Raw genomic sequence first — 18,050 nt, forward strand, 5'->3', positions numbered from 1 at the left:
AAACCTTTAGACTGTTTAGGTGTATCTGGAGCTGGCCACTTTTATCACTGAGTACACTGTTGCTTTTCATTATGTTCTGAGATAGTAGAAATTGGTTAATTTTACTAAGCAGTACATTCTTTTCCTTTGTCAGTTTATCCAGAGACTCCAGAAGCAACCAACCAGTACCATCATTTTCTTTAATTTTCTACAAAGTGTCAAGTTTTATATACAGCCACCAAATCTCTTGCCTCTCATAACTGATGAATCAGGATAATCAAATGCATTGTAAAAGAGCTCACACCATAGGCTTTCAAAATACACTGAGTTTCTGAGAGGTCTCAATAACTGTAGGCATTGGCAAACTGGAAAGCCATTCCAAATACTTTAAAAATAGGACACTTCTGGTATGAAAATCTGTACTGCTCAGGTTCTCTAGAACAGAACTTATAGAATGGAAAAAAAAAACATATAAAGGGGATTTATTAAAATGGCTTACAAGCTGTGGTCCAGTTAGTCCAACAATGGCTGTTTACCAATGAAAAGCCCAAGAATCTAGTAGTACTCAAGATGACGACCACAAATAGCCATCATATATTGGGAAAATCAACATTATGACATATAAATGAGATTAAGAAGGAAAACAACAGCCAACAGCTGGGCGTGGTGGCACACGCCTTTAATCCCAGCACTCAGGAGGCGGATAACTGTGAGTTCCAGGCCAGCCTGGTCTACAAAGTGAGTCCAGACAGCCAAGTCTACACAGAGAAACCCTGTCTCGAAAAACCAAAGGGAAGGGGAAGGAAAACAATAATAAAAAGCCTTAATGTATACACTAGCCATTCTAACATATATTTTAGTGCAACAGTGACTATGAAAACCAATAAGAAATATTTTAAGAGCTAAGGCAGAAATGGGTTAAAATGAGTAACATATCTGAAAAATTAAGAATAGAAGACACACAGAATGGTGACTGGAAATGGGCAGGACGCTTAAAAGGTTTCTCACTGTAAGCTGTGGATGAACTTACTATTGCCACTTGCCCACCATGGAATCTACACACTCCTCTTCCCCTTAGGCAGTCTACAGAGAAATGTATTTGAGTCAGTAAGTTGTTACTGCTTTGCCCTCTTAGTTACTCCTTTATGCATGTTTTACTGACAGAAGTTACCTTTCTTGTACTAGGAATCATGATATCCATGTCTAAAGAGTTCTCATCCCAAATAGTATTGAAAGCCAATTTTCCAGTAACTGCAGTGGATCCACTCTACGCTACTGCACATTATTGTACCTACTTTCTCTTATGACCAGGGGCTCATGGTTTTATTTGGCTGGCCAGGGCTTAATCAGTTGGTCATCAGTGTCTAGCACCAGGCTGTATAGGCTAGAATCTTGCCATTTGCTGGCTATGTGATGTTGGTTAGAATCTTGTCATTTGCTGGCTATGTGATGTTGGTTAGAATCTTGCCATTTGCTGGCTATGTGATGTTGGTTAGTTCTCTAATCTTCTGTTTTATCATCTAAAAATGGGGCATGTGATATTAGTTCTTAAGTCAGATACATGTTAAACTTAGGGTTTAGTTCATAGCAACTGCTCCAAAGCAAAACAAAACAGACATGTAAAAACAAGAGCAAAGCTATACTGGTCCATATTAGAACCAACTGCCACACTTTTGCATACCTATCTGGCCTCGTGGAGAAATTCTTTGAAACCTCAGAAGTTTCTCCCAGTAGAATGCTGATGGCAAGTGAGTTAGGGAAGAACCACTTTGCCATGCCAGATCCTAAAATGAGAAACTAAGGATGGGAGGAGGTAGCACTGGTGAACAGCTCATTTCAGAAGGAAAGAAAAATTTGGCTCTATAGGATAAAAGTGCAACGAATGGAACTGATAGTTAAGAGCTCTAAATAATGTCATATAGATTGATTGCTGCTTGAATTCAAGACCGAAAATGACTTCTAGGTATTTCTTCGAAGACTTCACAGCCTTTTCTATCATCATAGGCTATAACAGTTGGCCTTTTCTATACATGTGCTGAATTAGCTTTGATAACTCATTTATATTTTTTATTATTTGTAATTATGTTAATGTATATATGTATATGTCTATCTGTGTGCAGTTGCCTGTGGAGGCTGGAGATGTTGGATCACCCTGGAGCTGGAATTACAGGAAGTTGCAAGTCACCCAATATGGGTGTTGGGAGCTGAACCCAAGGGTCCTATGCAAGAACAGCCTGAATTTGAAATGCTAAGCCATTTCTCCATCCCTGATTTTTTTCTTTCACTTTTTGAGATTGAGCTCACTATATTTAAGACTGGCTTTGCACTTACTATGCAGACCAGGCTCGCCCCTTTGCCTCTGTCTCTTGAGTGCTATGACTAAAGTGTGCCTCACCATAATGGCTCCAATAACTCATTTTAAAATGAGGAAATTTTTTTCATATTTATCCCAGTATAACATTAATATCCCCAGTTACATTCTTTTTTCTCTGGACTTCTGCTAGATGCTTAGTAATTCTGAGATTGAAGTGAGCTGGTGCACATTGCTCTGGGTACAACTGCTATAAAAGGGCAATTTCTTGGAAATGAAGGCAGATGCTCCAGAAGAGTATATGAAAGGTGTGGGCGTGCATATGTGCACACACAGAGACACCTACCTTCTCTGACAATACTCTCATCTCATGTAACTTTCACACAAGGGAGCACTGACCTACATAGAAATTCTGTCATACAGAAAGGCACAACCCAAGCAGGAAGCAAGGGTATAGACATATAGGCTGATTTACCTGCTTCTGATGTCTTAAACTTTTTAGACCATCTTAAAAAAAAATTTTTTTTGGTTGGGGCTAGAGAGATGGCTCAGTGGTTGAGAGTGTTAGAGAAGAGTTAGGAATGGTAAACTCTATTAAACAGGAAGGAGGCAAACAGATAGGAGGATAGGAAAAATAAAGAATAATCAAAGGACTGTTCTGAGAAAGTTAACCACAGAAACTAAGATGGCCTTTTGTAGGATAGTCACAAGGTCAGTCCCCCCTCCAGAGATGTCATCAGAACCTACTTATGTGTCTACTGAGTAAGATTAATGGAATAATTTTAAGTGTGAGGGTTAATGTTGTAAAGAAAAAGTTATTCAGCTCCGAGCCTACTATCTAACCAAATGGTCAAACACAAGATGGTTTTCTTGCTCCTAATTAAATAAGAATTCTAAGATAGTTCCCAATATTTGGAGGACTAGTAGCACTACTAGAAAAATAGTACTTTAAAATATGTATTTTAACAAGTATTTATTAAGTAATAAGTATAATTACTTAACTGAGAAGACACTATATTTTAGATGCACAGGATCTGGTGTGTTATTCTAAAACATCCTCATTACTTTACACAGGATCCTATGTTTTGCTGAGGCTTCAGAGGTGAAATACAGTGCCTGGTGACAATGAGTGTTTCTTTGTTAGAGGACTGATGGAGTGTGCCAGAATTCAGAAGAATGAGGAATCAGAAGTGAGGTATTTGACAGATTACCACTATGGATACTGAAGATATGCAAATGGAGGAAACAGATGGAAGATGATGATAGAGCTGCAAAGGCTATCTGAGAAAGTTGGTCCAGGCTAACCATGTAGTCAGTGAGTTTATATAGACTGATAAGTACCCTAATGGGCCAAAAAAAGGATGGTGTCTATTATTGGTAAAGATTTTTAATGTCTTTTTCAAGCTCCTGTCTCCTATGTGGTACCAAAACTTTGATAGTGCAAATATTTTCCAAAGCACAGTGGAGGTGGCAGGAGAGTCAGAAGTCACCTTGAGGTACAACTGTGCATGCTCAAGAATAGCCAGGCTGAGTCTCCACTCACCTTGTTCTTTCCGTCACTCCTACCATCATCACTAATACGTCCACTTCCTTTGTTGGCACAGGTACTGAGACTGGGGGTGGTGAAGGATATGTACAGATGCTCAGGGATTCAATGGAGTCAGCAAAGGTGCTAAATGAAGAAAAGTTCTAGAGTGCTGTTAAAACTATAGCATTGAGTTTGTAGAGGAATATGGATTTCTATCTATCTATGAGTATTTAAATGACCAACAATTTCCCTCTACGTAGGGTATTAGGAAGCTAGGTACAAATCTTAGTCTCACTGAGGTTGCCTTGGACTCAAGCAGCTTCTTAGATTAGGATTTACAAGGGCACCTTCAGAGGGATGACAGAAAGCGACCATAGGAAACGGGAAGAAACAGAGAAGCTAGGAGTGGTCCCTCTCGAACTTAACAGCTCCTCATGGGAGAGACAAAACATAGAGCTGCTGGGGCTCTGCATCATCAAATCCTCCAAAGACAGTCAAGCTAATCAGCTCTTATCAGGGACTGAGCCCAAACTACCCACGTGCTACTCAGCTTTGTTACCACTACAGACTCTGCCCCCTTTCACTAGACTTTCCCACTACTACATAGTTTCTCTAATGCTGAATAATGCTCAAACTATAACGAAAGCTTTCCCTAAACTCCTGGGGTTTCAGGCTTTTCTCCACTGTGGATCCTCTGATGTCGAATGAGACTTGATCTCTGAATGAAGGCTTTCCCACACTCACTGCACTGATAGGGCTTCTCCCCTGTATGTATTCTCAGATGCTGGATGAGGCCAGTGTTCCCATTGAAAGCTTTCCCACACTCTTTGCACTTATAGGGCCGTTCCCCCGTATGGATTCTCTGGTGTTCAATAAGGCCTGACTTCTGACTGAAGGCCCTCCCACACTCACTGCATTTGTAGGGCTTCTCCCCTGTGTGGCTTCTTTGATGGCCAATAAGATGTGAACTTCGTCTGAAGGTTTTCCCACATTCATCACACTCATAGGGTTTCTCCCCAGTGTGAATTCTCTGATGTCCAATGAGGTGTGAACTATGACTGAAAGCTTTTCCACATTCACTACATTCATATGGTCTCTCCCCACTGTGGATCCTCTGGTGCAGAATAAGGCCTGCACTCTGACTGAAGGCCTTCCCACACTGGTTACACTGATAAGGCTTCTCCCCGGTGTGGATTCTCTGGTGCAGGATCAAGCCCGTGTTCTGACTGAAGGCCTTTCCACACTCTTTGCAGTGATAGCGCTTTACTTTGTTGTGGATGTCCTGATGGGAAAGGAGGGCTGATCTGTAACTGAAGGCTTTACTGCACACGTTACACTGATAGGGCTTCTCTCCAGTGTGGATTCTCCAGTGGCGGACAAGGCCCGAGTTCTGAGCGAAGCTTTTCCCACACTCATCACATCTGTGCCGTCTCTCCTGTGTGGGATTTCCCTGCTGCCTCTCTAATCTGCCCAGATCTCGGGATTCTCCATGTGCAAGACCCACGATAACATCCCCGTTGCACTTGGCAGCTGACTCTCCATGTGGCTGGATTCTGGTAGATATTACCTGTTTTGAAAATAATTCCTTGTCCTCAAGTCTGGTCTCACCATCTGAAATAAACATGTAGTAAACAATCATTACGGTCACTTTCTATTTTTTTATAGTAGAAGAGAGGGAGAAATGAAGTTTTCATGGAACCTACAAGTGCATATAAATTTTTCTATCAAAAATAGGGAGAGATAAATGCAGGCTGATCACGCAGAAGTAGCAAACAAATGCCAACGGGGGAAGAGGTGTCAGGAAAAAAGGCTTTCCTGGTAGATGAATAAAGTTGGAAAGTGATCAACTGAGAAGTGTAAGCTGGGAGGGAGGAGGAGATAAAGAACCCCTACAAGATCTACCGAGTGGGAGAGAATGCGCCATACAGTCCTGACAGGGAAGTACAACTGGCTCAGGTGACAGACACATTCCAACGATGGTCCAATGGGAACTGGAAAAAAGGTGTGAACTCAGGGAGTACTACAGAGATGTCAATTTCTAACTGGCAAAACGAGCAGTATTTACTAAACATGTACAAACTGCAAAGAATTCTGGGTTAGAGAACAAAATGTTTCATTTGAGATCTCAAGAAGTCTCAATCTAATGTCCATCTCTTGAATTCTGAATTTCCTTTCTTTAAGATTAAAAAAAAAATTAAAGCAAATTTATAACTATGTGTGTCACATATGTAGGGTGTCTGCAGAGGCCCCTAGAGTTATAGTTACTTGTGGTTATGAGGTACCTGATGTGGACACTGGGAACAGAACGCTAGTCTTCTGGAAGAGCAGAAAGCACTCTTGTTGTTTTGAGACAGGGGTTCTCTATGTAGCCTTGGTTGTTCTGGAACTCACTCTGTAGACCAGATTGGCCTTGAACTCACAGAGATCCTGCCTGCCTCTACCTCCCAAGTGCTGGGATTAAAGGCATGTGCCACCACTGCCCAGCAAAGATTTATTTAATGTATATGAGTGCTCTATCTGCAATATAGAGCCTGCATTCCAGATCAGATCACATTAGAGGTGGTTGTGAGCCACCATGTGGTTGCTGAGAATTGAACTCAGGACCTCTGGAAGAGCAGCCAGTGCTCTCAACTGTTGAGCCATCTCTCCAGTCCCAGAAGGAAGCACTCATAACCACTGAGCCATCTCTACAATTCTGAATCCTGAGTGTAAGTTCAACTAAGTCCTCCAGAAATCTTATAAAGCTACCAGAAACAAAACAAAGAAAAGTGTCTTAAATTATAATAACTACAGCTCTCCTTACCCAGGGAGAACATGTTTCTGTATTTCTCGGGCCTGCTATCTCTATTCAGATCCTTCTGTGATGGATCAAGAAGCCACTCCTCTCGAATAAGAGACACAGCCATGTCTTCGATCTTTTCCAAAGTCTGAAACAAAACAAGACCCTCATTTGGGGCCTAAAAAGGTTCCATAGCTCAAAACCCGTGTTGGAGATAACTACAGTGCTAGAGAGGAGAGGAAGCAGGAATGTGTTATGCAAAGGGGTGTGAAAAACTGGAAGGAAGAGGAAAGGGCACTAGATTTAGTGGGGAATCAGACTGGTTTGTTACTAAGCAAGAAGATTCAGAAAAAGTTCTTAAACACGCAGCACTACAGACAGATATGGGCATTTGCTGTGATATTGTTGGACACAGACTTGGGCTTTTAGTGAGAGGGAGGACAACTCACCTGGAACCCTGCAGTGAGAAGTCTAGCTGTCACCTCCTGATCTCCAGAACTTCCTTTGTGGGAAGGAGTAGGACTCTGAGAAGTAGACATGGCTGAGAGGAGAAATTGACTAGTCTTACTATATAGGTGTGGGGGTTGGCATTCACTTATCCAAATTTATTTATTTGTTTTTTTTTCAGCATCTATATGCCAAGATTTTTACACATAAAGTGCCGACATCTTGGACTCTGGTCCATATCCACGAATGCCCATAGAGCAGGGTCAAATGAACAAAGTACACTGATTTCCTAGCAGGATCTGCTTTCTAATTTCTTCTCTACCAATAGTGCTGTCTTCGTGTTTGTGTACAGCAGTCCTTTAGATCTTGATGTCCTAGAAAACTGAATGTGAGAACCAACCAACCTCTAGTAAGTCTGCCACCTTTTTGGTACCTGCCGCGGCTGCTGCTGCCTGCTTTTCATGGATATCAAGCATCTTGTCACCAATGCCAGCCTTGCAGTTAGACAACTGATATCTTGGGCAACAGGATTTAGGCTGTTGGCCACGAACTATAGAATTAGCCAGTGTTTCCATGCTGCTTCTTTAGAAATATGAAAAATTCACTTATATGCTGGTCGGGTGGCAGAGGTGTCAGCCCAGCACTCACGGTAGAAACAGGAGGCCCACCACACGCTGGAGACCAGGCTGACCTACACAGTGAGTTCCAGGTTAGACAAGACTACACACACCCTGATTCAAAATGCAAAAAAAATTCACTTATATAAAACAAAGTATTATAAATCCCATAAATGAAAAAAAACCCACCAAACCAAACAATGACAAACAGCCTAGAATACGGTGTTCTGCTAAAAATCAGCTATTTCTAAACAGCTCAATGAGAAGAATGTTTGCCTTGGATGAATAAGACCCTGACTTAAGGTACTCAGCACTGTCTAAAACAACACAGCCACAGCCACCCATGCCTCCACACACTCTCAGGGCTGGAATGATGGCTCAGTGGTAATGTGCTTGCTGTGGAAGGATGAGGCCGTAAGTTTGGAATCCCACCACCCACATAAAAGCCCTATGTTTGTAGCCCCGGAGCTGGGGGTTGGAAGAGAACAGAGACAGGCAGATCCTGGCAGTGCAGGTCAGGTAACCTAGCTGATATGGACCTACAAGTTCAGGGAAAGATCCCATCTCAAAAAATATGGTAGAGGGGCCAGAGAGAACTTGGGGGTAACGGTGCTCAAGGTGGATGGACACACAACCCTGACCTCCAGGTGCATGCCTATGTATATACACCAATGACAATAATAAAGTAAGGTGGGGAGAAACAGAAGGTACCCAACATAACTTCTAGCCTCCACATGTGCACCCACTGGTAAACTAGAAGGGAAAGAAGTGAATGTTTTCTCTAACAATGCAACAATGTGGACGGAAGGAATGAGAAAGTGCCATTTTTAACTGTTTTAGTAATCACTGACTCACTTGAGAAGCTTCAATAAAGTAAAAAAAAAAAATCAATAAATACAAAAACTAATGTTTTAGTAACATGTTTGATTAGGACTTAGATTTTTACACAGCTTCATGAGAATTTCTAAATTACTTAATTATAAAGGGAGGAACAGTAATTTTATAGTGATTAACCTAGCACGACTGATCTTAAGTCATCAAAGATAACATCACAATAGACTAAATATCGGAGTTTTTTTTTTTTTTTTTTGCCAAATATGTACAACCCAAATGAGAAAAATATCAAACCTAATTTGCATCCATTCTACTAATTCTAATCTATGTTCTTTAAAACTGTTAAGGTCATGAAAAGAATGACTAAGAAATAATGCAGAAACCAACCCCCCCCCAAAAAAAAGCCATCTTAGAGGACACTGGAGAGTTATGATTAACTGCACTGTGGCCGGAGGTGGGCTGCGGACCAGAACAAACATGGGGTCAACTGGCAAAACACGAGCACGAGCTGTGGATTAGGACAGCACCACAATTCCCGTGTCACTTATTTTGGTTATCAAAACTGCTGCCATTAAAAAAAAGTACTTGTAAATAAAATACTGATACTAGCAAAATCTTTAAAAAAAAATATCTGCTGTAAATGTACTAGGTTAACAAATCGGCAAATTCACTTAAAAAACAAAAACCCTTAAGTTCTTTGTTCGTAAGTTTACCACTAGAACTGATGGCCTACTGTCCTCTGGGCGTGACATGGCCATCACCCTCCTGAGCTCTCAGCCCTGAGACTGCAGACCTAAGACCTGCAAAAGACTGGGCCCAATAACTTCTGTAGCAAGTGGGGAAGGTCATGAGCCCCTCCTCCATTCCCAAGTAGACACTTAACTGGTACTAAGAGATTTCTTCAATGGTGTAGCTGCTGCTAAGCCACCATGTTCCTGTAAAAAATTCTTCAGCCAACGCCTAACTAATCATTGGTTCACAAGTTAGTCTTCAGTAAATTGTTTCCTTGGTGTGTCTTTTGTGCCCCACCTGGGGTGAACAGATGTTTAGCTGCAGAGGAAAAGTTTACCTACTATTTCTATAAACATTCAAACCCAGAATATTGGGACTGCTCAAACATTGGTGCCAGCTCCTCAATGACACAGGTACTCCAAATATGTCTCTTTCCTTTCTACTTTCCTCACCCTTATAAGTGAAATTTGGCCTCTCTCCTCTGTCCTGTGGCTTCTGGAACACTGGAGATTTATGCATGGTTGCCATGGGTTGGAGCTGAACACCTGAAGGTTCTGGTGCAGGTTCTGAAGGTATGACTTCCTCCCAGAGCACTCTGTGCCCCTGCGTATGAGCTGAGACCTAGAAACAATGGGACAGTGGAGTTACAAAGAATTCCTTTGAGAAGGGAAGGGAAGGCGGTAGTGGAGCCAATGCCTTTGGTGGGTGTTCACACTTGGGAAAGGAGGCAGTATGACGGCATTTACTTCCTAGAGCGGCAAGGAACACTGCATTAGCACGGAAAGAAAGCATTGGTTTCTGTTCAGTATTGAAGAAAAAAACTCTGTTGATATTTCTCTACTATATTAAACGCCAATATTTTGCGCTCTAACTCTAGGATACAGAATGGGTAACACAGATAACTCAAACAGGGCCACCCCCTCTGAACAATGAACGCAGCAGCCCCTGCTAGTGATCTAGGACCCCTACCTGCACTGAGCTGTGCCTACACTCTACTCTCAACAATGGGATAAATTTCTCCTTCCCCGAAAAACTATGAAACTTAGCTTGTATCCAGTCATATCCCAGTTACATCTGGGTAAGGAAGGAAAGGTGCCAAGCAGACCAAGACTGAGAGCATGAGCAATTAGGCAAACTGTCTCCCTGAGAAAACAAAGAACCATCCTCACCATGCCTGTTAGCAACCAGTGTTCTTTCACTTAAACCCCATAAGAAGCGGCCCCAAATCATTAGGTGGTCTGCCGCTCTTGACTGTATTTCTTGCTTTGCACTATTGTCATTGTATAGTGTTTCCTTGCTACTTGTACAATTTGTGTGGGTCTTTATTTCAATGCCTTAAATAAGAGGCCAAAAATATGGTAACATTTGGCTGAAACCCTGACCACTGATACAATGGGTACCTCAGAAGAAAACTAATTTAAGTTTGTGTATCATGGTCCCATTTAGCAAGCAAGGGCAATAATACAACTGTGGGGATCTTATGAGGATAAAAAAATGATTCTGTCCTTTACAAAAAGAAAAATTAGGGTAATTTTCATCCATATTCACAAGAAACCAGTGAGTAGAATTTACTCTTTAAGCCAGGTATGGTGACACATGCCTGTAATCCCAGAACTCAGGGAGGTAGATTTTTGTGAGTTCAAAGCCAGCCTGTTCTACGTGGAGAAACCCTGTCTCAAAAGCCAAAAACCAAAACCAAAACCAAAACCAAAACCAACCAACAAAATCTACTCCTCAAGGTAAGCCAATTGTCTCTACCCAGCTTCCGAGAATGCAGTCACAGCACGCACAGCTACTTACTGGTTGTCCTAGGACATTAATCTGCCTTTCCAAGTCTTCCAGCAGGGTCACCACCTCCTCTCCATTCCCCAACTGGTGTTCCTTAACCAGAGTCTGCAGCTCCCCTGGCAGGATGGTCAGGAACTGTTCCAGCACCAGCAGCTCCAGGATCTGCTCCTTGCTGTTCAAGTCTGGCCGCAGCCACTGATGGCAAAGTGCACGGAGCTGGATCAGAGCTTCCCGGGGCCCTAATGTCTCCTGGTAGCAGAGCTGCCTGAAGCGCAGGCGAAACAGCTCTTGTCCAGGTGTGTTATTTTCATGCACACTCGATTCTTCATCCCAACCATGATCCTCCTCGATCTTGACAATGACAAGGTCCTCTTCAGGAGATTGGTCTGGTGGAGATGGGGCCGAAGAAGGCTTTCTTGATTCTGCAGCCATTGAGGGCCAGAAAAGCTTAAAAGGCCCCTTTCCTCGACCTTCTGTATCTTCTTAAAAGTCTGCCGAGGACCTCCAGGGTACTTCTTCTGGAACAGAAAATGGTAAGTATGTTAAGGTAAGGCAAGTCATACCTAACCAGAGCCCCTAAATAATCTGTCACAGCAAACCCACCCAGGTTGGAACCCTTCCTTTGGCTTTCTGTTTAGGGTTGCGGACCATGAAGAGCATAGAGCCTCAGCCTAACTGAAATTCCGTACTTAATGTCAGGCCATTCTCAGGCCCACTCATGGCACTCCTTGTGGGACCTTGTATATCTGCCACTTTCAACTGTTTTTTGTATTTCAGTTCTCAACCTTGGTTTTTTTTTTGTTTTTTTGTTTTTTTTTTAGGTTTTTCGAGACAGGGTTTCTCGTCCTGAACTCCGCTTTGTAGCCGAGGCTGGCCTTGAACGCAGAGATCCACCTGCCTCTACCTCCTGAACGCTGGGATTAAAGGCATGCGCCACCCCCACCTGGCCAACCTTGTTCTTATTCTCAATAGATGAGAGTAATTTCTCTATCCTCTAGTTCAAGAATCTTTCTAACCCTTTCCTCTTCACTACCTAAGATTCAGTGTCCCATTTATGCTCTGTATTCTCCCTCCTGCCTCAGGACCAACCCTTAGACTTCATCTCTTACTCATAGAAATTTATTTGGAGCAGTGGGTCTGCAAAGAACCAGAATGTCTTATCTATAATCCCCAAATCTAAACCCATACACCAATGGCCTTCCAGAATGTTACAGAAATACAGCCGTGTTTGAGTTTGACAATTTCCACTTAGCAGAAGATACTTGGTATCAATAAATATTGTACCTGTTTACTCTAATACAAACGAGTATTTACCTACCCCCACCGGTGAGTTGCTATTCTTGATTATGAATAAAACCACATGATTATGTACACACGTTCTTGTGTGAACAGTTTTTAAATCAGTGGTGTAAAACCCAGAATTAAGAAGTAAATTGCTGAGTCTTAAGTGTAGTATCTAAAAAGTTGCTGAGCTGTTTTCCAAAGGGGCTGTAATATTTTGTAGTCCACTATCACTTGACACTGCATTTTAAAAACTTAAATATTATAACAGGTGTATAGTTTTAACTTGTTTTAACTTGTTTTAACTTGTTTTAACGTGTCATAGTTTTAACTTGTTTCCTTACTAACAATGTTGAACATATATATTTTGGTGAAATATGTAGATATTAAACGTTTTGGCTCACCTTGCTTTTGTTTTCTGACAGTCTCATTCTGTCAGATACAGCACCTAACTTGTGATTCTCACAGCTCACCTCTCTAAGTTCTGGGACTACAGGCATTAATCATCAATTACTTACTTATGTAGTATAGAAATTATTTATTATTTAACTTGCTTAGGCTGTTGAGACAGGGTCTTATCGTGCAGCCCAGTCTGGTCTGGAACCCAACGTGTAGCACAGGCTGACCTTTGACTGATGATCCTGTTGCTTCCACCTGCCAGGCACTGGCATTGCGTGCATGTGCCATCACACGTTGCCCAGTATTATTTTGCAACTGAGGTTTTATATATTGATCGTATGTTTAAGATTTGAGAATTCCTTGTATATTCTCGATACAGATACATGATTTACAAATATTGACTCCCTTCCATTCTTTGAACTTAATATTTGTAACTTTTTGAAGCATAACATATCAAAAATTTTACAGGACTGTACTTTTGATATCAAATCTAAGAAATGTCTGCTTAACTCCAAATCACACAGATTTTCTTCTAAAAGTCTGTAGTTTTAGGCTTTAAAGTCTATGGTCTGTTTTGAGTCACTCTTTGCAGCAGTGGGGTGTGGCTAAGGTCCCCCTCCTGCACCCAGACGACAATCTGCTCTGGCACCACTCACAGAAAGGATTATACCCTGAGTTGCTTGCCTTTTCATCTGTCAGAGGAAAAAGAAAAGAAGAAAAAGAAAAAACAAAAAGCAGACCCTAAACACTATTTCTGGAGTCTCTATTCTGTTATCTTGACCTGTAAATCTACCTTTTCTTGATACAAAGCTATCTGGAGATGAATTTTCAAGTGTTAAAATCAATTAGTTCCAATCTTTCAACTTTTCTGTTTCTGAAGCTGTTTGGCTAAGCTGGTTGTCTGTCTTTTGATACACATATTAGAATAAGCTTATTGATTCCCAATAACACTGGAATTGACCTTGTGTTGAATCTACAGTGCAGTTGAGAGATGCTATCTTAACAGTATTGATATCACATTAGGAATGACACCTTAATAAGGGCTCTCCGGTCCGTGAATATCGATAGCTCGTTTCATTTAAGCGTTGGACTATTTTCCTTACTCTTTATATCTACACATGCTACTTTTCTCATAATCGTACCTAATTGGTTGCAAAAAAGTTTTGCTCTCTTAATTTTATACTCCTCATGAAAACTGTACCTTACTGATAGAATTAAAGAACACTAAAGGGCCATATTTACATCACAACACAACCCAGACTATGTCTACATTTGTAGTAAGAGCAAAGGTTACAGCCAGAAGTCCAGGAGCACAGAGCTCACTCCGAATGCCGCTTTCTTGTGAGGCGTACACTAGTGGTCTCTGCTCTTGTGTAGATAGGCTGCAGTGGTGACTTCTTTCATTCATGTCCCACAGTGCTACTAGCTCTATCTTCACAAAAGATGGCCTAAGTAGTACCCGAGTGTCACCTTATTTGCTAACAGTACGTAGATATAATCAAGTTAACATGAAGTTGTAAGTGGAGTAAGTTGGGACCATAATCCAGTCTATCTAGTCTACTGTTAAAAAGACCCGGATTTAGGAGACAGCTGAGGAGGTAAAGGCACTTGCTGCCGAGCCTTGACAACCTTTATATTCCCAGGACACACACGGTGGGAGGAGGACTGACTCCTGCAAGTTGTGCTCTCATCTGCTGTAGAGCACTGCGGCACTGTCACGAGTGGACCTTACTCATCCTTCCAATCCAACCCAAGGTCTCACTTTGTAACTCAGGCTTGTTTCAAACTGGTGATTTCCCAAGCTCAGTGTCCTGAGTACTACAGGTAATTACAGGCATGCGCCAACACACATGACCCTCTTTCATTCTTTCAAATGACTAATATTAAACTTTTAAAAAGTCTTTTTTTCCCAGCAAGCTTTTCCCTTCTCAATATTTAAATCAAGAGCAGATGGGCTAGAGAGATGGCTCAGTGGTTAAGAGTGCTGGCTGCTCTTCCAGAGGTCCTGAGTTCAATTCCCAGCAACCACATGGTGCCTCAAAACCCATCTATAATGTGATCTGATGCCCTCTTCTTCAGATAAAGCACTCATATACAATAGATAAATATTTTTAAAAATCCAGAGCAGAATAAATAATTAGTCCTCTAGGTATTCTCCCCTCTAATAATTTTGTACATACACACTGCAACGTTGGGAAGCACCTATGAACACTATCCTTACATATTATCCTTAAAGCACACCCAGTCAGATTTATTGATTTATGAAAGTAAAGGCACCAGTCTTAAGCTTCTCCTGGATCTAAAATGTTAAAGCCTTGACAACCAAGGAAGGAACAACTCAAACAATACTGGCTTTTCAACAGCTGCAGGAGATGTGTTTTCCTTTCATATTAATTAAACTTGAGAAATGTCTGCACACTGAATGCAAACCAGGAAAGATAATCTCCAGGTTTTAGAGACCAGGGAAAAGAAGATGAAACAAACCCTATGCTTTGTAGTTATCTCAAATGGCATTCACTGAATTTTTTTCCTTTTGGATATTTTGTTATTATAATACAGGCTTAAGCATGAGGGTTAGGAGAAAAGGTACTCAGGAGAGGGCCTCACACACACGATCGTGGGGATGGGTTCCTTAAAGGAGTGCCTTTAAAACTTACATTTTTATATTTAACCACAAGGAACTCAAAACGTGCACATTCGCTAAAGCAATGACTGCTGTGAATTTGTCAAGCAGAAAGAAGTATGTTGTCAGGTGTTGGTCAACGGCTTAGATGTCTGACAAAGGTTACATTACTTACGGGTGACTTGAGTTTTGGAAATGAGAACCCACTACGTTTTCAAGCATCTATTTTAGTTTAATAAATTAAGTAAGCAACGTATTCTGAATACGGTTTAATTTTGTTATCCCGGAATTACTTAAAGTATTTCTTTTGCACACAACTGCCCAGCCATTACCAGCTACCATTTTCTGAATACACTTCTTTTATGGGCAGAAAAAAAAAAAGTTAAAAAAACAAAACAAAAAAAACCCCCAAACAAACAAACAAAAACAAAGGTCCCCACAAGTGGCAGAGGTTTCAAAAGAAAAAAAAAAACTTTAAAAAAAATGAATGTTGAGGCCGAAAGGTAGAACTGTGAGTAGAAACAGTTGGTACACGGGAGGGCTTTGCAAGTCAGAGCGACTGCAAAACAACACGCGACGACTGGCGAAGAAGAAGCGAGCGACCCCGAGGGAAGTTGGGGCCGGTGCTGGGGCCTGCTTGGCTGCCGCAGACCCGCGGCCGACCCGCTCGCTCCCCGCGCTCGGGCCTCCGCCGCCCGCGCGCCCCTGCTCGGCCGAGCGCACTCACCGAGAGCTCCGCACGCTGCCCGAGGGCGGGAGGCGGCACAGCGCGGACCGGGAAGCGCGCGAGGAGACGCGACGGACACCGAACCCGGGCGGGACCCCTCCAGCCGCTAACTTCCAAACCCTCGGAGCCGCAGAGCCGGCCAGCACGCATCTTGCCCCACAGCCACTTCCGGAAGCTCTCTAGGAACCTCGGAGGTCTCACAGCTCTATGGTAGGCCCGCGAAGGGCCGGAGCGCCGCGCCTCCTGGCTGTCAGGGGCGCCAGGTGGAGGCCCTGGTGGATATGACACCTGAGAGGTGTCATAGCTTTAAGTCACCTAAGCTTTTGCCTGGCCAGCTTCGAGCTTCAGCTGGCAAGCGTAACAGTTGTGTGGCCGATCATAGATTCAGAGGCTCAAGAGTATACCTAACGGATTCTCCTTATTCCTTTTGGATACCCCGTGCTTTCTTGTTAATACCTCATGAATTATTCCAGATTTCCAACACACACTGCAAATTGAGGAGTTTAACCCATTATAGTCCCTAGGAACAGTAGTAGTGCATCTTACATTACAAACTTCCCACTGACCACTGCTTTCCCTTTGATTGTGACGTATTCTCAGCCTCACGATATTTTATCACTGGAAACAACAAAGCTTCTGCTAAATAACCACACTCCCTCACTTAAGATTTAAAGAGAATATTTAGGCTGTTTCTAATGGTGAAAAGCAATGGACGCTGGTTTACTTTTTAATTTCGAAGACGACTTTTTAATCTATTTTACCTTGTCAAAACGGAGCTGGTGGGTCTCATTCTCATGTAGGGGGAGATGAGATAGAGGAAATTTGACTGTCTAACCTAGTGTCATATATTGAATGGCCAGGTGAAACCTAGAACAGATGGTAGGGGTCATAGTCAACCAGGAGTTGTCAAGGTTGGGTCACAAATGAACAATGGATAGTCCCACTTTTTGTTTTTGTTTTTGTTAGTTTGCTTAGACAGAGTCTCTCTGTAGGCCTAGGTGGCCTCAAATTCAGGGCGAATCTCCTGTCTTACTTTCCCAAGTGTTGTGATTATAAACATAAGCCAACACACTAAGTTAAAGTCCTCTGAAGTAACAGTTGATTCTTCTTTCAAAACTGAACTAAATTAGAAATAAAGAATATTTGACCCATATTGTTTGATTAGAGTTTTTAAATAATGACTGATGTTTTGCCCACATTAAGGACACTCGTGGGCTCTGAGGTAAATTCTGACCACTACTTAGGCCTGATCATTAAAGAACTTTCAGTCCTTTTCTCTTTTTAGTAGAGCTTATTTACCATATAAGTTCTCTGATATTTAATAAGAGCTAAACTTACCCAGAGGTCTTCCACGCATAGGGTTTTCAGCAGTGTGGATTCTCTGATGTTGAATAATACTTATGTGGCCACTGAGATTTTCCCCATACTCTGAACATTTATAGGGCTTCACTCCAGTGTGTACTTTATAATGCTCAACAAGATGTGATCATTGAATGAAGGTTTTTCCACATTTATTACATTTACAGAGCTTCTCCCTGGTGTGAGTTCTCTGAGCTACTTCTGAAAAGTTTTGTCATGTTCATCACATTTTTATTATTATTCCTTCTGTCACCATTTTAATCACCTTTCATTTCACCAGCATTTTCAGATTTAGGATGCTGACTGATATCTTTGCTCAGTCTGTTTACAACCCCAGAGGACATCCGTATCTGTGAGCATATCTCCTTCTAGGATGACTCTTCATTCTCATTCCTGGCTTTATCACTGTAGAGATTCAGGAATAGCTGCACACGGACCACTAAGACACCAGACTTGGATAGATGGAAGTTTATTGAACGTTTAACAAAGTCGAATCTGTCAGGAACACAGTCTGGATTCGGGAACCAAGACTGTGATGCAGAGCTGTTCTCAGAGTGACTTTTTAAAGGAAAAAGACTATAATCAAGCAGGAAAAAGCAATTCTATTCCAGGTGTTTGTATCTAGGAAGCTGGACAAAGTGTTTTA

General features: G+C 41.9%; 1 protein-coding gene across 3 annotated transcripts; it reads right to left on the reverse strand.

The window, feature by feature from the left end:
- Positions 1-3,012: 3,012 nt before the first annotated feature.
- Zkscan8 (zinc finger with KRAB and SCAN domains 8) lies at positions 3,013-16,217 on the reverse strand. Of its 3 annotated transcripts, XM_051168372.1 has the most exons (6): positions 16,046-16,215; positions 11,028-11,530; positions 9,680-9,848; positions 7,047-7,138; positions 6,622-6,745; positions 3,013-5,429 (listed from the first exon to the last, which is right to left on the reverse strand). In XM_051168372.1, the coding sequence occupies exons 2-6, from the start codon at positions 11,445-11,447 to the stop codon at positions 4,471-4,473; spliced, it is 1,764 nt and encodes a 587-aa protein (XP_051024329.1). In that variant the 5' UTR covers positions 11,448-11,530; positions 16,046-16,215; the 3' UTR covers positions 3,013-4,470. The 3 variants fall into 3 exon arrangements, with proteins under 3 accessions (XP_051024329.1, XP_051024340.1, XP_051024351.1); XM_051168394.1 differs by lacking the exon at positions 6,622-6,745 and having other exon boundaries at positions 5,250-5,429; positions 16,046-16,217; XM_051168383.1 differs by lacking the exons at positions 6,622-6,745; positions 7,047-7,138.
- Between the last annotated feature and the right edge of the window lie 1,833 nt (positions 16,218-18,050).

The sequence above is a fragment of the Acomys russatus genome, chromosome 3 (genome assembly GCF_903995435.1).
Source record: "Acomys russatus chromosome 3, mAcoRus1.1, whole genome shotgun sequence".
NCBI lineage: Eukaryota > Metazoa > Chordata > Mammalia > Rodentia > Muridae > Acomys > Acomys russatus.

Coding starts and splice junctions, on each gene's coding strand:
- Zkscan8 (XM_051168372.1), bottom strand. CDS start 11,447: ATGGCTGCAGAATCAAGAAAGCCTTCTTCGGCCCCATCTCCACCAGAC. Junction 7,139..9,679: donor GCCAAATTTCACTTATAAGG/GTGAGGAAAGTA, acceptor TTCTCCTCTCAG/CCATGTCTACTTCTCAGAGT. Junction 6,746..7,046: donor TTCTCACTGCAGGGTTCCAG/GTGAGTTGTCCT, acceptor GTTTTGTTTCAG/ACTTTGGAAAAGATCGAAGA.